Source organism: Zea mays, chromosome 3 (assembly GCF_902167145.1).
Source record: "Zea mays cultivar B73 chromosome 3, Zm-B73-REFERENCE-NAM-5.0, whole genome shotgun sequence".
Taxonomy (NCBI): domain Eukaryota; kingdom Viridiplantae; phylum Streptophyta; class Magnoliopsida; order Poales; family Poaceae; genus Zea; species Zea mays.
In genome coordinates, this window is record NC_050098.1 from 136467852 (window position 1) to 136495238 (window position 27387).

Genomic DNA, 27387 nt, shown 5'->3' on the forward strand with positions numbered 1-27387 from the left:
CCCCCCCCTCTAGGCTACTTTCACTAATGCACTCCCATGAGCTGTGACAAGTGTTATTAGAGGACGAGTTGCATGGACAAGCAAAAAGTGGAACTATCAATGGAGCATTCAATCAATAGGTGCTCAAAAGTCATACTACCTTAAGAATGAACCTCATATTCAGGTAAAAGGCAAAGTTATGGAGAATGGAACTATACAATTCTTTGAGTATTTTCTAGTTCCATTGATCATGCTCATATTGCATTTGAATTGGTATATGTTTTGATGATAACCTGGTGTGTAGCATGCCTAGTTTGATGTCAATGTGTTTTTCTTCATAAGGCATATCTTGCTATGGTTCGACTAGGCAGTGGTTAAATTCTTTCAATTGATAATCATGTGTGATTCAATTGTGCCTATTATGCCTAGACCAAGGTATGCGGTGCACCCCTCTAGTTCTGTAAATATTGTTGTTCACTTGTTCTTGATTGCTATGCATGATCAAAAACAAGGCAACAAAATGTTAAAAAGGTAATCAACCTTCATCCGTAAGCAGTTATCTCTTCAAGATAACTCCTTCGAAGACGGAGGTTATGGCTTAATCGAATAAGTCATGACTTGATCGTATAAATAAGTAAAGAATGTAAAAGAATATCAACATAATGACTCATCTTAGATGTATTAATATCATATTTCTCCTCTTTCGTATAATGAATTTACAATCGTACCTTCGGTTCTACAGAATGAGTTAGAACAAAGGTGCTCTAGAGAAAAGGTTACACACAACAATTGCCTGTCCCTTCCAAAGGTACTTTATGCAGGGTATTGTTCGTCTATTTATAGGGAATCGTACATCTTCGTACGAAATGACATTTACATCCACAAATATTACACACGGGATTTACAAACAATAAAAGGGCAACATTGTCTTTTGCTTTCAGCATTCAGGATGACCCTTTCTCCTTGCATTGTCTCCCTGTGTGCTATGACGAAGCTAGCTTCGTCGCCCCTTCATCGTCCTGTATTAAAGGTGTTCCAGTGATGAAGCTCCTGCAATACTTGGCAACATGTTGATAACCAATGGTTAAACGTGTTTTTGAGGACCTTCAAAAGACGAAGCCCCCCAACAGTAGCCCCCTCACAGTATTAGTTTGTTTCTTCGTAACGAACTCAGATTGCGGAACGAACGAAGGCCTTATGCCGAAGGTCCAAAAAACACCTTTCCTTCGCTAGAATAGCGAAACTTTCAGAGTCGTGGGGGCCACCTTGCAGTGGTTTTCTGTATATAAATATGAGGGTCATGATAAAACATTTGTTGTGCCACCGACTTGCGTTGCTGTTTTTTCTGAACCATTGTGATTGCATTTGCTTTTTAGCTTTGGTTGTTTCTTTGATTTAAGTTGAGATGGTCGAAGATAAGAGGAGTGAAGACACCACATTGGCTGGGTTTTATGAAGCTATGAAAAAGACCAACGTTGAAAAAATAACTGATGAGATTTTGGCTGGGCTATCTGAAGATTCTAGAGACAGCGAGGATTTTGATGTTGATAGTGGTAATGACGATGCCGAAGATCGGCCGTGGAGGCCAAGCCATGTGGTCTTTAGGAAATCGACCATGAAGAAAGGGCATGTTGAAACCATGAAGGGTAGGTATTTTCATGATGTATCTATAGTGAGAATCGGAGGTGAAAACACTATTCCTCTTCCTGAGAAAGATGAGGTAGTTATTTTTCGAAGCTTCATGAAAGTTGGGCTACACTTTCCTTTGCACAAGATGCTAGTTGAGGTCTTAAAAACTTTGAAATATTTCTTCATCAATTTACTCCTGAAGCTCTAATTAGAGTTGGAATTTTCATCTAGGCAATAAGGAGCCAAGGACTAGAACCAGATGTTGATTGCTTTTGCAATATCCATGAGTTGTCCTACCGGGCGAAGGCCACTGGAAAAGAGCAATATCACAATAACTTCGGATGTTATACCTTCGTGTATCGATCAAACATCAGGTATCCCGTGCCAACCTTTCAGAAGAAACGGCTGGGCTCGTGGATGAAGTAGTGGTTTTATGTGAAGAATGACCTGAGCCAGAGAAGCGATGTTAAGGATCTAATCCAGTGGCCCGTTCGATCCTACTTTGGATTAAAGAGATCAGTTATCGTGAACACAGAAAAATCTCAAGCCTACCTGGTAGCGTTTAACGCTGTGTGTGGTTACATCAGCACTAGAGACTTAGTGCAGGAGCACATAGCCTTCAAGGTATGGCCCCTGGCTGCTAAGTGAGAAATGTCGAAGGATACTGAGGCTGGTACGAGTCAAAGTGCTGGAAGAAATAGTCTAGTATATCTGAAGTATACTTATCGCTACAGAAATCAATTTGGTGATCCAGATGACGATTGGCTTGATGCCATCGAAGCAACAAGTGATGAGTTGTTAGGGGCCTACACCAAGGCTAAGGACAAAGCTATGAATGCCGCCTTTGGTGCCCGAGGAAGAAGATTAAACAGGGTTTTTGATTCCATTGGGTTCATTTACCCTGATTATTGTTTCCTTGCCCAAAAAAGGGGGCTAAAGAGAAAAATTGCACTGAAAGCTTCTTCTGCGGGTCGAAGTAGAAAAAATAAAGATCCTGACTCATCGGCCAAGGTCATATTATACGGAAAGGGCAGCAGAGCGGCCTGCTTTGTCAGTTACTGAGATTGTGAGTGTTTTACCTTCGAAGGTAATGATTTTTATTTTTTAAATACAACTTTAAACAGTCCCGTTGGCATTCTTATTAAACCTTTTGAATTTTTTGACAAGAGAAAGAGGAAATCAAGAAATCATCTGCTGAATCGTCTAAGACTATCGTGGAACTGAAGATGCCAGAACTACCGAAGGTACAAGAGTAGCCAAAGGCAACATCTGTCCCGGTAGGAACTCCTAAGAAGGGGAAGAGAATGGCCAATGTACTAGAAGTTGTTTTGAGGCCTTCGAAGGTAGCGACGCCTGCACCACCGAAGGTCTCCAAGGACAAGGCCGATCAACCAAAGATGGCTGCTATTGTAGATATTTCTTCCGATTTGGACAAGGCTGGACCTTCGGAGCCCATTCCATCAAAAGAGAAATCTGGGAGCCTACCGAAGAAAATGGCAATGCCATCACCCAAAATGGCGCCACTTGAAAATCTTGAATACATTATTCGCCATGCTTCGGGGAAACAACTGGCGAAAGAATAAATTGCCGAAGTGCAAAATTATGCAAGAGACCTAAGGTATCCTCGAGGCTCTTTAGTTTATGGGGGCAACGACAAAGATGATTACCTGTACTGCCTCCCAGATAATAAAGAGATTGATGTTTGTTGCGAGATGATGGATAATATGGGTTATTTCGAAGCTTGAGCTTGGACTATCCACAATACCGAAAGATCATCATGCGGATTGCTTAGCCTATAATAATTTAAAGGTTTGTATTCGATCTTCTCTTTTATCTTTAATGATTTCTCGGGTGTTCTTCTATATTATTTACACATTTTCTTTTGTTATTGCCAGGGGCTTAATCTGAGTAAGGCCTTGAAAGCTCAGAAAGATGCCGAAGATGAAAGCACTGGAATAGCCTTCGGAAATCTACGTTCCGAAGTTATAACCCTTCGGCATGAGGCTATTGAAAAAGATAAAATTCTGCTTTCCTTGGTCGGCAAACTGAATGGGAGCCATGTTGAATTAGCTAAGTTTTCTAAAGAGAGCTCATTAGTTACAACACTAGAAGAAGAAAAGAAAGCTGATTCGAAACGCATTGCTGATCTAGAATATGCACTGTTGAGAGCACCTAGAGGGGGTGAATAGGTGATCCTGTAAAATTAAACACTAAATAGCCACAGAACTTAGTTATAAAAGTGTTAGTGCGACTAAGTAGTTGAGAGGCGAGTTCTTGTGGACAAAACAATCACAGAGAAAGCAATCACAAGAGACACACGATTTTATCCAGTGGTTCGGCCAAGTAACACTTGCCTACTTCCACGATGTGGCGTCCCAATGGATTAGGGTTGCACTCAACCCCTTTCAAGTGATCCAATGATCGACTTGAATACCACGACTTTCTTCCTTATAGTTTTCTTCCCGTTTGCGAGGAATCTCCACAAGTTGGAGCCTCTCGCCCTTACAATATTGATCACAAAGAAAGCACGGAGTAAGGTTGGGAAGAGCAACACACACAAGACCCAAATATGCAGCACAACCACGCACACAAGTGAAGACTTGAGCTCAAATGACAACTCAGGGAGTGCACAACTCGAATGGAGCCCAAATCACTAACACAATGAAGCGAATGCGCAAGAGTGGAGTCTGGATGCTTGAGAATACTTAGAGAATGCTTGGGTAACTCCTCCATGCGCCTAGGGGTCCCTTTTATAGCCCCAAGGCAGCTAGGAGCCGTTGGAGGCCAACTTGGAAGGACAAACTTGCCTTCTGTCGGGTGGTGCACCGGACAGTCCGGTGCACCACCGGACAGTCACTGTAGTTGTCCGGTGCGCGATTTCCTTCCTTTTTGGTGCATCCGACCGTTGGTCCTCGGGGTCGGTTGGCACATCGGACAATGTCCGGTGCACACCGGACAATCCGGTGTGCCCAACCGACCGTTGCTGCGGGCCACGCGTCGCCCGTGGATTGCGCGGCCAACCGTTGGCGCTGGCGATCGTTGGCTCACCGGACAGTCAGGTGAATTATAGTCGTACACCGCCGTCGAATCCCGAGAGCGGTGAGTTCACGCGGACCAACCTGGCGCACCGGACACTGTCCGGTGCACCTGACCAGAGTTGATGTTTGGCTGCACACAACCAAGTCTTCTCCAATTTGTTTCTTTTCTTCTTTAGTCACTATTTCTAGCACTTGGATAACCATTTTAGTACACAAAACAATTCACCAAGTCTAGAAACATACCTTTTTCCTTGATTTGCACTTCTCACTTTATTTGGCACATTAGAACTTAATTAAATGTGTTGGGAACTTAATCACCAAAACATTATAGAAATTGCCCAAGGGCACATTTCCCTTTCAATCTCCCACTTTTTGGTGATTTATGCCAACACAATCAAAAGCAACCAAAAGAAGTGCAACATCAATGCAATTGAAGACCAAATTGTTTTTGACTATAATTTGTCATATTTGGATCGCTCTTTGCCACCACTTGGTTTGTTTTTGCAAATCAAATTCATTTTCCTATCTCTAAGTCAAACATACTTGTTTGGGAAAATAGAGAGATACTCCAAGAGTAAAATAGATCAAGTGCCAAAAACTCCCCCTTTTCCCATAAACAATATTCTCCCCCACAGGAGACCAAATTTTGCAATAAGAGTGTTTTGGACAAATCAAAAGTTCTAACTCTATTGTTTTCAAAATTCACAAGTGGTAGCTGATCCATTTGCTTTGGCCTTAATTTCTCCCCCTTTGGCATGAAGCACCAAAACGGGATCATTTTTTGCCCTTTAACCCCACTGCCTCACCAAAAATGTCAATTAAGAGCAAAAAGACAATGAGAGCATAAGTATGAACTTGGAAGAGAGTACACTAATACCGGAGTGCAGTGGAAGTCTTTTCATTGTCCAAGTTCACCTTTCCCTTTCAATGTACCTTTGAGACTACATCAAGTATACTCAAACAAACATATTAGTCTCAAAGGGTCAAGTTGTAGCACATCTCCCCCTAGATATGTGCATCATTCACACATGGACTTGTGAGGTCCAGGGATCCCTTGCACAACTTGCGCACCATAAATAAGCAACAAATCATATAAATGCATGAAGTAACATGATCAAAGACATAGAACACATGTATGCTACAGATCGATCCAAGTTACGCGAACTAAGACATTTAGCTCACTACGCAACCTGCAAAAGGTTTTCTCATCCAACGGCTTGGTGAAGATATCGGCTAGCTGGTTCTCGGTGCTAACATGGTACACTTCGATATCTCCCTTTTGCTGGTGGTCCCTCAGAAAGTGATGCCGGATGTCTATGTGCTTAGTGCGGCTGTGTTCAACAGGATTATCCGCCATACGGATTACACTCTCATTGTCACATAGGAGTGGGACTTTGCTCAGATTGTAGCCAAAGTCCTAGAGGGTTTGCTTCATCCAAAGTAGTTGCGTGCAACACTGTCCTGCGGCAACATACTCGGCCTCGGTGGTGGATTGGGCAACAGATGTTTGTTTCTTAGAACTCCAGGACACCAAGGACCTTCCTAGAAATTGGCACTTCCCCGATGTGCTCTTCCTATCAACCTTGCACCCGGCATAATCGGAGTCTGAGTATCCAATCAAGTCAAATGTAGACCCCTTTGGATACTAGATCCCGAAGCAAGGCGTAGAAACTAAATATCTAAGAATTCGCTTAACGGCCACAAGGTGACACTCCTTGGGGTCGGATTGATATCTAGCACACATGCATACACTTAGCATAATGTCCGGTCTACTAGCACATAAATAAAGTAATGACCCTATCATAGACCGGTATGCCTTTTGATCAACGGACTTACCTCCTTTGTTGAGGTCGACATGCCCGTCGATTCCCATCGGTGTCTTCGCGGGCTTGGCGTCCTTCATCCCAAACCTCTTGAGAAGATCTTGAGTGTACTTCATTTGGGAGAGGAAGGTGTCGTCCTTGAGTTTCTTCACTTGGAACCCAAGGAAGTAGGTCAACTCGCCCATCATCGACATCTCGAACTTTTGTGTCATCACCCTGCTAAACTCCTCACAAGACTTCTGGTTAGTAGAAGCAAATATTATGTCATCGACATAAATTTGGCACACAAAAAGATCACCATCACAAGTCTTTGTAAAAAGAGTGGGATCGGCTTTCCCAACCTTGAAGGCATTAGCAATTAAGAAATCTTTAAGGCATTCATACCATGCTCTTGGGGCTTGCTTAAGTCCATATAGCGCCTTAGAGAGCTTATACACGTGGTCGGGATACCTGTCATCCTCAAAGCTAGGGGGTTGTTCCACGTATACCTCCTCCTTGATTGGCCCGTTGAGGAAGGCGCTCTTTACGTCCATTTGAAACAACCTGAAAGAGTGGTGAACGGCATAGGCTAATAAAATTCGAATAGACTCTAGCCTAGCCACAGGAGCAAAAGTCTCCTCGAAATCCAAACCTGCGACTTGGGCATAACCTTTTGCCACAAGTACGTCGAGCCTTGTTTCTTGTCACCACCCGTGCTCGTCTTGCTTGTTGTGGAACACCCACTTGGTTCCTACAACATTTTGCTTTGGACGTGGCACCAGGCTCCAAACTTCATTCCTCTTGAAGTTGTTGAGCTCTTCCTGCATGGCCAACACCCAGTCTGGATCCTGCAAGGCCTCTTCTACCCTAAAAGGCTCAATAGAAGAGACAAACGAGTAATGCTCACAAAAATTAGCTAAACGTGAGCGAGTCGTTACTTCCTTGCTGATATCACCCAGAATCTGATCGACGGGGTGATTTCTTTGGATCGTCGCTCGGACTTGAGTTGGAGGGACCCGTGGTGCTTCTTCCTCCATCACTTGTTCTTCCTGTGCTCCCCCTTGATCATGTCCCTCTTCTTGAGGTACCTGTTCACCGTCTTGAGTTGGAGGATGCAACATTGTGGAGGAAGATGGCTGATCTTGCTCTTGTTATTCTTGTGGTCGCACATCACCTATCGCCATCGTGCGCATTGCGGCCGTCGGAACATCATCTTCATCTATGTCATCAAGATCAACTTGCTCTCTTGGAGAGCCATTAGTCTCATCAAATACAACGTCGCTAGAGACTTCAACCAAACCCGATGATTTGTTGAAGACTCTATACGCCTTTGTATTTGAGTCATACCCTAGTAAAAACCCTTCTACTGCCTTGGGAGCAAATTTAGAATGTCTACCTTTCTTCACCAGAATGTAACATTTGCTCCCAAATACACGAAAGTAAGAAACATTGGGTTTGTTACCGGTAAGGAGTTCATACGAGGTCTTCTTGAGAAGGTGATGTAGGTAGAGCCGGTTTATGGCGTGGCAAGCTGTGTTCACAGCTTCCGACCAAAACCGCTCGGGCGTCTTGAATTCTCCAAGCATCGTTCTCGCCATGTCGATAAGCATCCTGTTCTTCCTCTCTACCACACTGTTTTGGTGTGGTGTGTAGGGAGCGGAGAACTCGTGCTTGACGCCTTCTTCCTCAAGATACTCCTCCACTTGCAGATTCTTGAACTCGGACCCGTTGTCGCTTCTTATCTTTTTCACCTTGAGCTCAAATTTGTTTTGAGTCCTCCTTAGAAAGTGCTTTAGGGTCCCTTGGGTTTCTGATTTATCCTGCAAAAAGAACACCCAAGTGAAGCGGGAAAATCATCAACAATTACAAGACCATACTTACTTCCCCCGATGCTAAGGTAGGCAACAGGTCCAAAAAGGTCCATGTGAAGAAGCTCCAGTGGTCTTGATGTTGTCATCACATTCTTGCTATGATGAGTGCTTCCCACCTGCTTCCCTGCCTGACATGCTGCACAAGGCCTATGTTTCTATAAACAGACATTGGTTAGTCCTAACACATGTTCTCCCTTTAGAAGTTTATGAAGGTTCTTCATCCCAACATGTGCTAGACGGCGATGCCACAGCCAGCCCATACTAGTCTTAGCTATTAAGCATGCATCTAGATCGGCCTCCTCTTTCGAAAAATCAACTAAGTAGAGTTTGCCGTCTAATACACCCTTAAAAGCTAATGAACCATCACTCCTTCTAAATGCAGATACATCAATGTTTGTAAAAAGACAATTGTAACCCATGTGACACAATTGACTTATAGACAGAAGGTTGTATCCAAGCGACTCTACTAGAAATACATTCAATATGGAGTGCTCGTTGGTGATGGCTATCTTGCCCAAGCCTTTGACCTTGCCTTGGTTCCTATCTCCAAAGATGATCGTATCCTGGGAATCTTTGTTCTTGACGTAGGAGGTGAACATCTTATTCTCCCCCGTCATGTGGTTTGTGCATACGCTGTCGATAATCCAGCTTGAGCCCCCAGATGCATAAACCTACAAGGAATTTAAGCTTGGGTTTTAGGTACCCAACTCTTGTTGGGTCCTACAAGGTTAGTCACAATAATTTTTGGAACCCAAATACATGTCTTGTCTCCCTTGCATTTGGCTCCCAAGTTCCTAGCAACCACTTTTTCATTCTTACATGAAAGTACAAAAGAAGTGTTGCAAGCATGGAAAATAGTAGTAGGTATATTACACATTTTTCTAGGCACATGATGCACAACGTGATTTATCCTAGGCCTACTTCTACCATGAACAAAAGTAGAACTAGGGGCAAACATAGCATGTGAATTAAAAGCATCATGATCGTAACTCCTATTATAATGAGCACGATTAGCAATTTTCCTATCATAAATAAAAGCATGGTTCCTTTGAGGACTACTTGCCATAGGGGCCTTCCCTTTCTCCTTGTTGAGAATGAGAGCCTTATGGCTTGTTAAGTTCTTGGTTTCCCTTCGAAAACCAAGTCCATCCTTAATTGAGGGGTGTCTACCAACAGTGTAGGCATCCCTAGCAAACTTTAATTTATCAAAATCATTTTTGCAAGTCTTAAGTTGAGCATTAAGACTTGTCACTTCATCATTCAACTTAGTAATAGAAATAAGATGTTCATTACATGCATCAACATCAAAGTCCTTACATCTATTATAAACACTAACATGCTCTACACATGAATTTATTTTACTAACTTCCTCTAGCTTAACAGTTAGTTCATCATTTAAACTTTTTAAACTAGATATAGTTTCATGGCAAGCAGATAACTCAGAAGATAGCATTTCATTCCTCTTAGTTTCCAAAACAAGAGATTTTTGAACACTAATAAATTTATTCTACAAATGAAATTTATTCTAGATATACTAGATATACACATGAATTTATTCTACAAATTAGATTTACCTCTAGGAAAAAGGAAACTATGCACAAGAACCTTTAAATCCCAAAACATTCTTATCAATCTGTAAACGTTTTAAAACTTTTCACGTCAAAAACATATGAGATATCATAAATGCAATATACATTATATCGAATCCATTCATGCATCTTATACTTTCGTGCGAAGTCTTCAGAACATGTTTAGACATTGGTTCGAATGTTTTAGAAAATTTTCAGATTTTTATGCATATTGTTCCATTTGCCTAGACGGCTAGACCTAAATCTAATTTCTTGAATCCTTTCGATATAATTTCGCGAGCTCAAATATTTTATTTGCATTCCGTGTCCCAGGTTATCTCTAATTTTTTGCTCAATATTTTTTAAGTTTAGATAAATTCTTCATGCTTTAAAAACCTTATTATTATCAGGTGTTTACGAAACATTTTAAATTAAATTATCAGGTAATTTAAATGGTTTTGAGTTGAGATACAGTTTGCAGAATTTCGGAGACCCAGACGAAAACCAGAACTGACGATAGTTCTGCAGGCAGTATGATTTTTTTCCCTTACAGATATGAACAGTATCGCCGGGCACGCCTGCGAATCGTAGTCTCCAAAGCTACGCTGTTCGGCTATTGAGTGGATTATTTATTTTTGTATTCTATTTAAAACTTCAAATCTAAACATGTAGAAAACCATGTAACAAAGAGCATCTAGTTAGAGTGGCTAACTAAGTTTAGCTAGTGATGAAGCTAATTTGGAGAGTTAGAGCATCTCCAAGAGACTAGCTAAATAACTCGTCAAGCCAAATTTTGGCTACTCGATAGCAAAATAAATCTCCAACAGACTAACTATATGACTCACAAGCTATTTAGCTCTCTAAATTGGCTCTCTCACTAGCTAAATTTGGCTAGCCACCTGACTAGCAAAACTAGATAAATAATCTGTTTGACTAAAATGCAGATATAGAGTGTAAGAGCATCTCCAAAAGACTCTTTATTTTTTACCCTCTATTTACTCTTTATTTGTCACTCTATAAAGATTAAACTCTAAATATAACATCTCATTCCAACAGACACTCCAACATGCAAGTTAGCTTAGCTAGCGAAATTTGCTAGCCAAATTTAGCTAGCGAGGGAGTCAATTTAGAGAGCCGGATAGCTTATCAAGTTAAATGACTAGCCTGTTGGAGAGCTATTTTGCTATTTAGTAGCTAAAATTTAGCTTGACAAGCTATTTTACTAGTCTCTTGGAGATGCTCTAATCTTTATGAAAACGTAAATAGATAGTCAAATAGAGAGCAAAAAATGAAGAGTCTCTTGGAGATGTTCTTAGATAGCTTAGCGAGTTAAATAACTAGTTAGTTCAAGAGTTATTTTGTTATTGAGTAGCCAAAATTTAACTTGACGAATTATTTGGTTAGTCTCTTGAAGATGCTTTTAGGCTGATTTAGTGACCAGGGAAATAAAGGAGATCCATAGAGAGATTTAGTGACTAAGGAAATCACCTCTATTTTCTAGGTCACTAAATCAACCCTTAGGGCTAGTTTGAGACCATAAAACCAGGAGAGATTAAAAGTCCTAGAGTCTCGTTCTTGTTCAATTTTAAATAATAAAGGAATTTTAGCTCATTTAATCCACTATGTTTTTTTTTCTCCCAAACTAGTCCATAAGTGCGCTCCCTTCCCCGTGTCAACGAGACACTTTATGGACTAATTTGGAACCGAAGAGTCAAACACAAAGGGAGTCAAACACAGATAGGAAAAACATGCCAAAAAAACCTAAAGGCTAGTTTGGTAACTCTATTTTCACAAGGGATTCTTATTTTCCCCCAAAAAAAATGAGCTAATGTTCTTTAAGAAAATAAAATTCCTTTAGAAAAATAGTGTTGCAAAACTAATCCTAAATATGTTATTGATGATATCAGAACTCAAGAGGATTTGAGTTTCTAAATTAGCTACGTAACTATATGCAATAATAAAAAGGGTAACTATTTACAATAATAAAAAGAATAAACTGGAGAATGTGGTCACGTTCCTTGTTTTGGGAACGTTCGTTCCGTTACGAGAACGTAGTAACAATCTCGATCCCGTAGGGTTAAAACCGTTTTAGTAACGTATCATGTACCACGTTTCTGTTCCTCGATTTCATCGATCCAGAAACCTGATTACTAAGATAATAAACCTGAAAAAAAACAAAAAAATATGTTTCCCACCCATTTACAAGTAGTCGATTTATAGTGCAATGGATTACTCTATTTAGGATTCCACATGAAAATTTTATGTGAAAATTTGGCACCAAAAGTTTTTTGCCATATTATGTTCCAGGCTTCCAATGTCCAGACGAAATTTGTGCATAATTCTGCAGGTAGTGGAAACTGTTCTGAGCAAGAGGGAGTAACAAGCAAAACATTCCAGCATAATTTCTCCTGGAATAGGAACCGCAAAAAACAAGTGCCAATAATCTGTGAAGTGATCAAGATTCCTTGTCAAGCAACAACTGAGATCTCAGAGGCTTGTCCCTGATGTGAATAGCAGCATACCATCCAGCACTGAAAGACTTTGTACTCTTCTACCAAAAGCAATGGAACCAACAGACGAATCGAAGCCGATGAGAACAAAATCAGCAGCTTTATTCCACTCTCAAACATGTCCCAGTACAGCTCCTATGCAGGCAGCGCCTATCTATGCCGATATACCTTTCCCTCCCTGTTACCTTTTTTTTTCTCACAAATCAAAGTGCCACCCTTCCTATGACTGTACTGTCAAATCCGGAGGGCCTGAGAAACAGAACCACGGTGCGATAAAATGCTATGTCTTTAGTTTTACACCGTAGCTATGCGTTCTGGAAGGGGAGAATCAGATCCCATGATCTCCATTATTGTGCACAAGAAACAGACCACCGGTGGCAGGTAGAATGTTTGGGGCAAGATGGATCAGGTAACGAGTACCATCCACAGAAATTATGGGGACAGCCATCCAGTAAAGTAAAAAAAAAAACTTCACCATGGAGATATATGTATCTTGAAATATGCGTGAGGAATGAGTTTATAACAAAACAATTTGCAGCTATCAACCCTTCATAGTGGAATTTGTGTATTACTGTGCAGTTTTCTAATGATTGTGTCCTGCTTCCATCTTTTGTTCAAAAGGCCAAGGTTCCACTTTACTAATAATGCTAGCTACAGCATTGGTGGTGAGTCGCATGATTCCACAAAGTAGCAAAACATTGCAATCCAAGACTGCACTCCTCGGCAAAATTGTCTTCAGATTTTGGGAGAATCAGTTCCGGCGGTGTTTTGTCCAGAGGAGTCCAATCAGAGGCTCAAAACCATCATTTTAGTTGCCCAATCAGAAGCTAGCAACAATTAACAAAACCATATGTAAACCCGTAGGCCAGTAATAACCACCCTTCTCATTAGCTTTGCTGAATGTTAAGAGTGTCCAATTCTCTATAATCCAATGAATGTACGGTGTATGTTTCATTGCTGAACGTGGTTGGTGGTGGCATTGTGTCTGTAAGGTTACGGCTAGTGTATAAATACCTGGTTTGAGGATGAGGGAGGTACCAAACAAGGAGGAACTGGCATCAGCTGGTTGCTACCAAGGATAACCACCAGTGCATCCTGATAAACACCCCAGCCTGCATTCATGGGTCGCCATGCGCTTGCGAAATCGGCAGCTCTGCTCCGGTAACTTTGATCCACTCTGAACCTGCAATGTCAAACCAACAGTGATTAGATAGGTGTTCATTCTGGTTGCTTCCGCCTTGATGAGCTTGAAGTATGGCTGAACAACAAGGATTGATCTCATATTATACTGCAAAAGGCTTGTATTGGCACACGCACCATCATTTCAGTTCTTTGAAGTAAGTGATTAAATTGCCATTTGCAGGGAAGTTAAGAACAAGCAAAGGACTAACCTTGTGAAGCGACTGGAGCCTACAGAAGCGAGGTCTCCACAAACATCATTGTGGGTACCACACCCAAGGACAGGGATCTACTACCCCAAGGGCTTTGAATGGGTCATGGAGGATGTCCCCAGCAGCGCAGCTTCATTCCAGCAGTCATACTGGTTCAGGACTGGGGAGGCAGAGCCAGCAAGCTCTATTACATCAAAGAATGATTCTACTTCCTTTGACCATCCATTTGCTTGATATATGAGAGGCTTTGCACTGGAATAAAAACCATTGAAAGACACAGCTGTGTGCTTTCAGGAAGAAAAGAGATACAGTTGTGCAAGTCATCACCATCATGGCAGGTCCATGGATGCTTCATGCTTACCAGTTGTTCTGATTCCCAGGGTGCAGTCGCAGCAACCACCTACAGATCGGAAACAATGTCCGCCTTTCTTTTGTATTTTTTTCTTAACCTTCTGTTGGTTCAACTTGAAAGACCTGTCCTAAACTGTACCTTTAGAGCAGCAGTTATTTTATTTTATTTTTAAGCTTGTCCTAAGAAAAGAAACCAATCAAAGCTTTGGTTCTCATACTGTTAAAGGAGAGGCAAACATGAAAGATCATAATACTGATGGTTTCAGCAAATTTATTTTCAATATTTTTCTGCCAATTCAAATTTCAGACCAAGTCACGATATGGTAGCTGTACAGCATAAAGCACAGCGACAAATCATAGCGAAGATCCTTCAGCCATGAAAAGTAAATGGATAGCATGTAGGGCAAACATTAGTGTCATTTCTTCCTAATTGAAAATCCCATCGATTAACTTCATCCTGGTTACAACAGAAACGAAAATAAGTGTAGCATAACATTACTAACAAGGAACACGTAGGTATGTAATTAAACTGTGATTCATCACACAAAACAGTCTCTGAATTTTTATGGTAGCAGGCATACTAGCCATAAGGACGAGACTTTTGAGCAAGCTCCGGTGAAACAACTTTTGGTGCATCATCTCCTTCCGCCTTCTTCTGAAATTCAATGCCTTGGAACTGAACTCTTGAAGATCGATACTGACAACCAAAAGCATTTCCAAAGCCCCATCCTAGTCCAAGACCAAATCCACAACCCCCACCTAATTTTAACAAGATAAATTTTAGTAATCTACTAACAAGGAAATGTAAGTGATGATAAGCTTAGAAGTAGTACCGATACCCAAGCCGAACATGTTAAGAGGCATTCCTGTGGTAGAAAAGCAAATCAAAAGCATGTCATTTCTTGATCATGAATACACATTGTCATTGAATATTACTACCTCCAATCACAATTAAGTGACTTTTGGAGTCAAATGAATCATTCTAAGCATTGGTTGCATTTACTCAAATCGTAGCTTCATAAAAATATACTTATGATCATGTTGGTCAGGTGATCCGAACCAATCCACATACACAATGTCGGTCCCTAGTCCCTAGTTAGCAGTAAACAGATATTAAGGGGGTGTTTGGTTTATAGGGACTAATTTTTAGTCCCTCTATTATATTCCATTTTAGTCTCTCCATTATATTTCCTTTTAGTCCATAAATTGTCAAATACGGAAACTAAAACTTTATTTTACTTTCCGTATTTGACAATTTAGAAGAATCACAAGGGAAACAACTTGGGACTGAACTGCAGCCACATGCTTGTCCTGTCCATAATTTGATAGCCATGTGTACCGCCAAATACAGCCAACACTACAGGAAATCAACAATTCAGAATCCAAAAAAGGACCCCGCTAGTTCAATTCAACAAGTTAAGATATCTAATCCACGCTTACAACCTTCAGAAAAGAATAGCAGATTAATCGTCTCCCACCAAAAAAAAGCAAATTAATCACGCGAAAACGAGCATGCTCTCACCTCCGAACCCCCACCCGACGCCGAACCCGCAGCCGACACCGAACCCTGCACCGCAATACCGCATCAAACAGAAAGAGAAGAATTCAACAAACCAAATAAGGAGCGAAAAATCAGAGAGAGCAACATCAAGATCTGATCTTGGCGCCTGAAAGGAGAACTTTGGTTCGCTCACCGATCCCAATCCCGGGTCCATTGAACGTGCTGACTACCATGGCTCGCTCCCTCCCGCTCCTTCCCCCTGGGTTGATGGACGAGAGAGAAGAAGCCGAGGAAAAAAGCGAACCCGACCTGCGCTTCACTCCGGACTCCGGTGGTAACTGGTGAACACGAGGTGACGTCAGCGAGACATCGGTCGGACCGTAGTGGGCTTCACTGGCTGATAGGCTTTCCCGTCGCTTTTAGGCCAGGCTCACCTTCCTGGCGCAACAACAAACAGAAAAAAGCAGGACCAGCGTCTAACTAGTGGGACCAGGTCTTTGGGCCCATCAGTCCGTAATAGTTGACAGTTTTCCAGCTGGTCGACCGAATTTTTTGTATTTTAGCCCTTAAACAGAAGTAAAATCACGTTTAGACCTAAAAAAATTTTAAATGCAGTTTTGGACCCTTTGCTCGGCGCCATAGCCTATGGCGCCGAGCTAACACAGCTCGGCGCCATAGGCTATGGCGCCGAGGTCGTGTTGCGTTGGCACAACCCAGACGCGTGGCGTCGACGTGGAACCGAGCTCGGCGCCACAGATCTTGGCGCCGAGCTCGGTTGTGTTATTAAAATATTTGTTGCAGACATGAGCACAAAGCCCATCTAGCCCACTTGGTAGAGCACAAGGCTTCTAACCATGTGGTCGTGGGTTCAAGCCCCATAGTTTGCATTTTTTTTGTTTTTTTTGTTTATGTCGTTGGTGTGTCCGCTTAAATTTATTTCTCGCCTAGATTTTTTTTCACAATTGAAAAAATCGACCCAAAATATATGCTCATGTACTGATCGGCCAATATCTCTGTATGTGAAAGGTTGTGGAGAATAATAATAAGTAGGGCATGCTGTTTATCAAAGCAAATGTATATAAGGAAGAAAAAAATGTATAAAAATAGTTATAGTGATTTAGAAATAGTTAATGATTCGTAATGCAAAATTGTTTTCTATATTTTTACTAAGTTAGATTTTGTTCAAGAAATTTGTTCTTAACCTTTTTTAGCTACATGAAAAGCTCACTAAATTACTAAATGTTTTTTTTAAATTATTGGAGATGCACTAAGCTCTGCGGATTTTAATTTGCAAGATGAAAACATGCATGCCATGCATTCGGTCTTTTTAAAAAAGTAGTAAAATTTTGAATAATGCACGGATGACATTTTATAAAATTACTACATTGCTTTTGTATTGCACATGCATGATTTGAGCTAGTCGATTATTTACGCGCATTTTAAATTCGGAAACTGTAGATTGAAATGCGCGCGCATGCAGTGCAAGATGGAAGGCAATACTAGGCACAACGACATAAAAAAAATCTAGGCGAGAAATAAATTTAAGCGGACACACCAACGACATAAACAAAAAAAAAACAAAAAAAATGCAAACTATGGGGTTTGAACCCACGACCACATGGTTAGAAGCCTTATGCTCTACCAAGTGGGCTAGATGGGCTTTGTGCTCATGTATGCAACAAATATTTTAATAACACAACCGAGCTCGGCGCCAAGATCTGTGGCGCCGAGCTCGGTTCCACGTCGACGCCACGCGTCTGGGTTGTGCCAACGCAACACGACCTCGGCGCCATAGCCTATGGCGCCGAGCTGTGTTAGCTCGGCGCCATAGGCTATGGCGCCGAGCAAAGGGTCCAAAACTGCATTTAAAATTTTTTTAGGTCTAAACGTGATTTTACTTCTGTTTAAGGGCTAAAATACAAAAAATTCGGGCTGGTCGATTCCAATGTCCAGACTAGATGGCAATCCCGCGGAGAACTATTCTAGATTTTTTTAAATGGAGCCATTCTATTAGGGTTCATTTTGTTGATGAATAGAGGAGAATAGATCGGTTACATTCTAGTTTTTTTATGTTTGTTTCCAACAAGAGAGGAGCAAAGCGGCTTTTGTAGTCTTCATATGGAAATTTAGCATAAATAGTTCCCGCTCCATCAAAATGGTCGGATGCGAGCGCTCTCTTTCCTATTCTCCCCTCTACACTCATATGGCACTCCAACCAAACAAAGAATGGAGCGGCTCTGCTCTATTCTACTCTTCAACCAAACAAAAAATAGAGTGGCTCTGTTCTACTTGCCAAACAGAGAATAGAACGGCTCCATTTTCAAAAACTAGAATAGAACCGCTCCATTCGAATTAACTCTCCAATCAAACGCGCCCTTATGTATTTGGTAAGCAGAACAGAACCGCTCCATTTTTATTTGGTTCAAGAGTAGAATAGGACAGAGCCGCTCCGTTCTTTGTTTAGTTGGATAGTCATATATGTAGAGGAGAGGAGAGGAAAGAGAGCGCTCGCGTCCGGGAGATCACATTGGATCGTTTTGGTGGAACGGGAGCATCCCAACTAGTTATGATAAATTTTCATATGGAGACTCCAGTAGTCGCTCAACTCCTCTTTTGCTAGAAACCAAACATCCAGAAAATAGGAATAGAGCCGCTCCATTCTCTTCCAATTCTCAAACAAACACACCCTTAGACGAGGATGAGGGTAATTTAGTCTCTACAAGAATCAAAGCGTGAAAAATTTAGTCTCTATCAGGTTTGCAGGGACGGGATTGCTTCTCTCGCGTACCCGCTCATAACTTCTCTTGATCTAAATTAATCCATTGACATGCTAAAATTATACTAAAGACTCAATATATAGCCCGTTATAAAATAGCAAAGTAAACTCTAACATAGATGTCTCTTGTAATTTTAAATCTTGTTTTTTCAATTCGTATTGACTTGATATAATTAATTTGAATTTGCCTCTAAATATTGCATTTTCTAATGGGTAGGCCTAGGCATTCGGTTCAGTTTAGTTCCTTAGTTTTTTAGAAAATTCGGTTTCCAGAAAACTAGACCGAAATATGCATCTAGTATAGACGGAACCGAAAATTTCGTTTTTTTGTTTTTTGGTTCGGTTTTGTTTCTGACTGAATAGAGAAAAGTTTAGCAAAAAATTAGAAAAACAACATGATGTTAGAATTTAGCAAAAGTGTGTACATGATCGGATGGAGGATTAGGTTGACGATGGATTGTTTTGGAGGGTGTCGGGTACGATAATTAGGGCCGCCTTTACGAGGTCCACATCAGGGGTCATCCCTAAAACTTTGTCTCGACCGAGCCCCCCCCCCCCCCCCCCCGCGCGCGCGAGGGTCTTCCAAAATCTCTGGCTCGCACGAGCTCTGTCTCGAGTAGGTCGCACGTTCGGGAGATTCTCCACCTCGCCCGAGGCTCCCTCGACCTCGGGCAACCATGTTCGCCTCGCTCGAACCCATCTCAGGCGATAAGGACAAAGTGTGCCCAAAGGCCATCAGGGGACAGCCACATTCAATGCACGTACCTACCCCGCGCGGGGTTATAGCCGTACAATGACAACAAAACTACGGTATTGTCAAATACCAACAACATGATTATGCATGTGCTACTGTGCACGCACGCCGCCTGCCATCCCCTGACGGGACATGTAATACGATAGAAGGACGGACCGGCCCTCAGGCGCAAACGCCGCCTCGCCAGATGTCGAGCTCACCCTCGGATACCGCTTCCGCCTTGCCCGAGCTCAGCCTCGGCTACCTACACCACCGCGAATCTGGCAGGAAGCCACACTATCGATTGTGGCGCACGTCAGAAAGGATTCAACCATCACCTCGGGAAGACTTTCGCCTCACCCAAACTCGGCTCTGATCTTGATATCTGCAGCCAAGGGCACCCCAACGTCATCAGATACAGAAGTGCTGACGAATCCCACAAGTGGCTTTTCTCCATACCTAAGCCCATGAAGACGCCCGTCAACGGCGGCGGCTTATCCTTCTCTCTTCTCCCTCTCGGCAATGGTACTCATGGTCCTCCGGTTCACCGTGATGCAAGATGTCTGAGAGGAGGCCGAGTTTTCAGGGCCGGGCCGAGGCATGTGCGAGCCGTGCGCTCGCACAGGGCCTCCAAAAATTAAGAGCACCAAAACTTAGCAGATGTATATATTTTTAGTTTTATGATCTTCTACACATATTAATATCTAGCACATATTTTCCTCCCTACCATACCGCTGCGATGAAGTGAAACTACCGAGCGCTGCACTAGAGAATAAATCTTCATAGAATCTTAACATATCTGTCCGCATGAACGAAGTTCTCTAAATTAAAGCTACTAAATTCATATTTGTGTTCTACTATGATAAAGACGTATTATTTAGCCACAATAAGGGGGTGTTTGATTAGAGGGATTAAAGATTAGTCTCTAGTTTTTAGTCCCATTTAGTCTCTTTTTTGCCAAATACTAGGACTAAAATATGGACTAAAATGATTTAGTCTTTAGTGCTTCACATATATGCTAAAAGGGACTAAATCATATTAATTCCATATTTACCACTCATTTAGTTCAATTGTACTAATAGCAGGAGAATGTTAAAGACCATTTTAGTCTTCTTATGAGTCATTTAGTATATTCTTACTATTTTTAGCCTCTAGAACCAAACATGTTAGAGACTAAACTTTAGTGCCTTAACTAAACTTTAGTCCCTAGACTAAATAAACCAAACATGGCCTAACACTCGATAGTGAAGTTTTGGAGAAAATCGAATATAAGCATATTGTACAAGATTTTCTTGAAAACCCGCCAAAAGAACGATGTTATTCAAATAAAATAGAAATGTTTCTTTAGATATTATATTGCAATATATATTACTGTAACTTATAGATTGTTATTACTGATTTTTAATAAAACATACATTACACTGCTTTAAATTTTGCACAGTGTCTCAAATTTCTCTGACTCGGCCCTACGAGTTTTATAGGGCAGAGGCGAGCCCTGGTTGGCCCCGTTTGCATGCGCAGGCTCCGGTGGAATAGGGATGGGATCCCCCTCCCCGACCGCACGCTCGATTCTGTACAGCTTGTTGCGAGGGAGGGGATAAACCTGACGACATGGGGCCCAAGTGACAATGAGTGGTAGCAGGGTTTAGGAACGAAGTCACTAACCGGTGGCCCTCTTCGGTCGGACACGTCGGGCGTGTGTGAGGAGTCGTGGGATGCGGGTCCCACATGTCGGTTCCAAGTCCTAGGGGTGAGGATGACAGTGTGGGCTCCATGGGTCGATGTCAATGCGCGAGTCCGCACACGAGCAGATGGGTCGCCATGGAGCGAGCCTCGTAGGTCAGTGGGTCAGGCGGAGGGAAAGGAAAATGGGCCGTGTAGTGGGGAGACAAGAATGGGCCGCGTGGGTGAATTTCGGGCCAACAACAGGTTTTCTCCTTTCCCTTTTATCTTTTCTATTCTTTCTTTTCATTTTCTTTTATTTGAATTTCATTTTAAATTGAAATATAGTTTTGAGTTTCACATATTTGAACGCACACACTAAAATACAGCATGATGCAAAGTATATATTTTATTTTAGTATTACTATTCTATTCTTTTAAGTAAATGCTCTAAAACATATAATAAAGAATAATTCACATATTATTATTTTTAGGAAAATGTCATTTTTGAATGTGTGCTCAATTAAAAGTTAGTTTAAAAATGAATACTTGGCTCTTACTTATTTTGAGGGCAATATATATATATATATATATATATATATATATATATATATATATATATATATATATATATATATATATATATATATATATATATATATATATATATGGAAGAGGTAATGGAAGCTCTGGGCTTCCATTAGTGGGGGAAGCCCCAGCCAGGACGCTAACCAGGTCGTGGTCGACCCACTGTACGCCAGCATGTGTCAGCCATGCATATGATAGCCACGAATCCTGGATGAGACGTGACAGGCAATATACGCATGCATAAATATATGTAGAAATGTGCATAAATCATGCATAGAAGGAATCTTTTGGGCCACGAATCACGGGAACGAATATTACCATGTGTACACCGCTTACGACTGCATAACGCTGTGTAACATGATAGCGTAAACCATGCAACATTTAAATATCCACCGGTTTGAGATAAGGAAAGACGTGTCCCACGTTCGCGTAAATAAAGGCACAGTTACACGAGGAAACAAATTCTCATTTACAGCCGCTCGTCCACGTTCGTATCTGTGATATTGGCGGCGGTTAACAACTGCATAACGATGCATAAATAAACCGTTTACGACTGCATAACGATGTGTAACATGATAGCATAAACCATGCATTATATAAATCTTGACCGGTTTGATATAAGGAAAGACGTGTTGCATAATCGCGTAAATAAATGGACAGTTACGGTTTGAGAGCATTAGTAGAAGGAAATAAAATTTAATTTACAGCCGCAGTTTGCGGGTTCTGCTCGGGCGGATTCCAGCGTAAAACGTGAGCTAAAACAACGTAAATGAGTACAAAATTTAGCGTAAATCATATATCTGTTTTGTAACAGCGAATGGGGTCCGAAAATTACGGCGTGAAAATTGATCACGTTCGATCGTGCACGGATTTTGGCTTGGTCAAATTTCAGCGTAAAACGTGAACCAAACAGCGTAAATGGGTACAAATTTTATCGTACATCATCAATCTATTTCGTAACAACGAATGTGGCCTAAATTACAGCGTGAAAATCGCGCTCCGATCGTGCTCGGGTTCTAGGTCAGGTGGATTTAAGCGTAAGACGTGGTCCGAAACAGCGTAAATGGATACGAATTTTAGCGTAAATCAATGATCTGTTTTAAAACGACGAATGTGGTACTTGCTTTTTAGTGGAAGCGTAAAATACAATAAGAAAGAACCCAAAGACAAAATCTTTTTTTGCCGACCTATACATGCGACATGGGGGTGAATTAATAACTGAACGAACCCAAGACAAGAAAGAAAACGATGAAGCCATTTGTTGTTCCTGAATCTTGATCCGTCACGCTCACGCCCGGCCATGGAACTGAGGTCAGAAGAGTAGCCACTAGACAATACAGAGGGCACGACGGTCAGAAGAACAAGAGCTTGGACTTGGAGCTGCATCTGAAGGGGAGCACGGTGTCGTTGGGCCAGAAGAAGCGAAGCTGGCAAGCCAGGCGCGTCCACTGGTCGACGCCGACGATCCCCGCGACCTTCCATCGCGTCCGGGCCTCCCCCTCCACCCGGAACGGCACCACGCTGTCGCGGAGCGCGGCCTCCATGGCGGCGCTGCCGGCGTGACCCAGCGGGGCGCCCTGCGCGCGCCCCACGTACGCCAGCGGGAGGACGCCCCTGGCGGGCACGCAGAACGGGTAGGACCGTGACCTGCACGTCGTCCAGCGCCCCCGTCTGCCCGTACACCAGCGCGTACAGGCTCGCCGCCCGCACCGCCACGTACGGCGCACGGGGCTGCAGCAGCAACACCACCACAAGGACGACCACGACGCCCAGCAGCACCACGACCGCCAGCACCATGAACAACACCACCGCCGCCCACTCCGCCGCGCCCGACCGGTGCCTCCTGAAGCTGTACCGCCGCGGACGCTGAGGCTCCTCCTCGCGCCCCCTCCACGTCCGCCAATCCGCCGGCTGGAGAGCGCCGCGGCGGCCAGGGCTCTCCTGCTCACGGGCGCCTGCTCGCACGTCCGAGGGAACCGACGCCGCCGCTAAAACCTAATCCCTGGCGGCGTGGGGGTGTTTTTATAGTGACAGCGTGGGACTGGATAATCGTGAGCGTGTGGGCAGGATCGTGGGCCCGATTCACGTAATATGCGCAGACTATATTTGCATAAACTGATACACACATCAGCATAACTCGTATTGTAATTTAGCGTAAGCACAGGTAGGTACAATAAGCCAAAAAGGGTCCGGTGCGGTTTGCACACCTGGTCGGGGCTTCCTGTAGGTAAATAGAGCTCAGGGCTCTAAATACTACATATATATATATATATATATATATATATATATATATATATATATATATATATATATATATATATATATATATATATATATATATATACTTCAAGAAGTGTTTCCAATTGTATAGTTCAAGAGGGAGATATTCCACTCTAACAAAAAGATTATGCTTTCTTTTCCGAATTAAATTCCAGATTCAAAAGTTTTAGGATTTATATCTCTATCATGTTTTAGTACCGCCGTCTACTTATTTTAGGAGAAGATATCTCCAAATTATAGGAATTCTGATTAACAGATATTCTAGTTCAAAATCTTTGTAAAATTATACTATATCCCCAAAATGAGATTTTGCGGCGTTACAAATTATAGCATTAGCTAGGCCACTACTGTTAATAGGTCCACTACTGTTACAGGCCGGGGTCGTCGGTCACCTGTACGTTTTGAGTCGTCTGTAACAACTTCATTCAGAAGTGTGCCGCCGTCTTCGAGTGCGCTTTAACAGCTTAATTAGGAGATCTTCGACTTATAACTTTCATCTTTGCATTATTGTATAACAAAATAATAAGCAAGGATTGAATTACAAGCAGACTAGATTCTCACGCCACAATTGTCACTGGACACACATGCAACCATATGGTCTCCTGTGGAACAGATAAACGACCCAGCAAGCAGCCAACATCTGACATGATCTTTCTCTTGACCCACATCGCATCAAATGGCTTCTTATTTACAAGACACGATCTTGGCCTCTTCAGCAGCTGCAGGTGCAGCAGCAGACTGAGGATGCCTTCAACTTCAACTACAAATACAACTTGATTCGTCGTGATCTAATGCCAAAAAACAAGTATGCAAACATAAATTAAACATGGATGGCTGCTTTCAAATTGAACGTTGATTCCACGGCGTCTGTTGTACAGGTAGAGCGAAGGATGACCTTTAAAAAAAAACAAAGATGGGGTTTGCGAGCAGCAACTGGTCCACGTTAGTTCGGACAGACTTTGTCCAAACTTGGATGTAATCTCGCACATCTCACACCGAGGAAACATTAAAAACAAGTTCCTCGATCTGAAATCTTGTTGTAGACTGGTAGGTGCCTCGTGTGCTCGATTCAAAAGACGGGTTGCTTTCAGTTTTCTTGGTACAAATAAAACAAAGCAATCCGTAAGGTTTTGGATGGAATATTGTTGGGATCTACTGGCACTTGAAACAGAGGGTGGAAGAAGAACAACAACAACAAGCAGGCAACCACTATGGTGCACAAACAAACACCCCTTCCTTTTTGTACGTTCTGTAATGGTTAGTACATGTGCTGCCTTTTATAGCTGTGGAAAGCTCTCAGCAACGAACTCGCGAGTCGCGACTATGGGACTGATTGGTTGGATGGGTAAGATGCAGCGCAGGGGCGGACCTACGTAGAGCATATGCCCAACTTATTTCTCTTTTGTAAATAGTAGAGCCTAGATTTTCACCATTAGATATATATTTAGCCAACTTAAATGTTCTTGCTCTCATATCTTGCTGCTTGTTGTTGCAAGTGTGTCCTCCAATTTTATTCTGGGTCTGTCCCTACTATAGTCTGGCTAAGGGGAATAGCCAAGGTTCTCAGGCTATATGCAGTTGTGCAACTATGTGTGTTTGGTTTACTATTAAATATGTCCTGAATAGCTAGGTATTGTGTTCGGTTCTTGTGCCCTACCTGGTGGCTATCTTGTGAACGTGTTTGGTAGGCTACACATAAACATCCATGATCAGAAGGGAAGGAGGGGAAGTTACAAGCACACGCTCATCGTCGTGGTATCGGCAGTCACCGGCGATGAGAGCGAGGGAAGTGTCGAGAGAGGTGGAGCACATTGACGGACTGTGCGAGGATGAGTAGGGATGTCAATGTATCAAATATTGCAAATATCCGTCCTCAACTACATCCACAGTTGCAACCAATATCTGTCTGCGTCTATACCCGTGCGTAGAAATTCATATCCATGCTTGTGCAGTTGTGTCCATCGTGTTTTGAACAGGTTTCGGATTTCCATCAGATATGACGCTGACAATAATTTTCAACAATTCAATAGCATAAATGCATAATCAATCAAATTTCTTCCCAATTCATTATCATACACAATTAAAAACTTAATAAAAAATTATACAAATATACATGTTTTTAACAAGCAATATCTCAACATGACAATATGAAAGGGACACCGAACTAGAAAGAGTGGGGACCAGGGGACCACTGTCACACCCGGATTTTAGGGGTCCAAAACCCGGGCGCGAACATAATCACCAGGTGTGCTGGGACCAAGTCTCACACATATGATGAATCATGGCACAGGATCGAATGTCACATCTTTACTACATAACATGAGTTCTATACAAAATAAATAAATAATTACATTATAAGGAGACAACGGTCCAGCAACCCAAAGTTGACTGGGAGACGACGGCCTAGATCTCTCACGAACTCATCGCAGCATCCTCCATGCGCCTCATCCTACGGTACCTGCTCTTGACCTGTGGGGGGTGTGAGACAGCAAGAGTGAGCTCACATACGTTCATCGCTCAACAAGTTGTGGGGAATAATGTGCATGAACTCGCCAAAGGTGGGAGCTCACGTGAAGTGTAAGGCTTACCAAAGAGGAAGGTTAGAGCTAAGCATTGCTTTTAAAGTTGGTCAAAATTTTATTAGCAGTTACTAAGTATAAGTAAATACCAACCCAATTAAGTAGTAGAACAAAAGTAACATCATCACCTGCGATGCAATGCATATGACAAATTGAATTTAGTTCCATAAATTAATCATCAGAGAGTCCTGAGCTGCTCATGACCGTGAGCTCGGCTAGTATACCTGTCGGCGTTTCGAGACCGGGGGGTCCCCGAGCCGACGAGTGAATGCGCTGCGTGCCCCAGCCCAGATGGGTCGAGCGCGTGGGCGAGCGCGAAGGGGGGAGAGGCGAGGTGGCCGGAGACGGGCGTGAGAGAGGTGGAGATCCCGCGACCTTCGTGTTCGTCCCGCGCCCAGGTCGGGTGCGCTTGCAGTAGGGGGGTTACAAGCGTCCACGCGGGTGAGGGAAGCGAGCGGCCCCAAGAGAGCGCCTGTCTCGTCCTCGTCCCCGCGCGGACAACCTTTTCTAAGAAGGCCCTGGTCCTTCCTTTTATAGTCGTAAGGAGAGGATTAAGGTGTACAATGGGGGGTGTAGCAGAGTGCTACGTGTCTAGCGGAGAGAGAGCTAGCGCCCTAGGTACATGCCAATGTGGCAGCCGGAGAGGTCTTGGCACCTTGCTGGCGTGATGTCGTGGCTGTCGGAGGAGCAACGGAGCCTGGCGGAGGGACAGCTGTAGGAGCAGTCGAGTCCCTGCTGACGTCGCCTGGCTTCCGTAAGAGAGCTGAGAGCCGCCGTCGTCACAGAGCTTGTGGGGCGCCATCATTGTCCATCTGGCGGAGCTAGCCAGATGGGACGCCGGTCTTGTTCTTCGTGACCCGAGTCGGCTCGGGGTAGGATGATGATGGCGCTCCCTGTTGACGTGGCGGGCCCGTGCCCTAGGTCGGGCGACGTGGGGGTTCCTCCGAAGCCGGGGTCGAGTCTGTCTTCTGTTCCGAGGCCGAGCCCGAGCCCTCGGGTCGGGCGAGGCGGAGATCGTTCGGCCGAGGCCAGGGCGGAGTCCGAGCCCTGGGGTCGGGTGAAGCGGAGTTCGTCGTCTTCTGGGGCCGAGCCCGAGTCCGAGCCCTGGGGTCAGGCGGAGCGGAGTTCGC

General features: G+C 43.0%; 1 protein-coding gene and 1 long non-coding RNA gene across 2 annotated transcripts; one reads left to right on the forward strand and one right to left on the reverse strand.

Annotated features, from left to right (window-relative positions):
* Positions 1-11846: 11846 nt before the first annotated feature.
* On the forward strand, positions 11847-14390 carry LOC109944841 (uncharacterized). Its single transcript, XR_002268083.3, has 2 exons — positions 11847-13558; positions 13761-14390. It is a non-coding gene; the product is annotated as an uncharacterized lncRNA (long non-coding RNA).
* Positions 14391-14562: 172 nt separating this feature from the next.
* On the reverse strand, positions 14563-16072 carry LOC100216793 (uncharacterized). Its single transcript, NM_001366969.1, has 4 exons — positions 15834-16072; positions 15662-15706; positions 14973-15005; positions 14563-14898 (listed from the first exon to the last, which is right to left on the reverse strand). Exons 1-4 carry the CDS (start codon positions 15871-15873, stop codon positions 14720-14722), a joined length of 297 nt encoding a protein of 98 aa, NP_001353898.1. The 5' UTR covers positions 15874-16072; the 3' UTR covers positions 14563-14719.
* Between the last annotated feature and the right edge of the window lie 11315 nt (positions 16073-27387).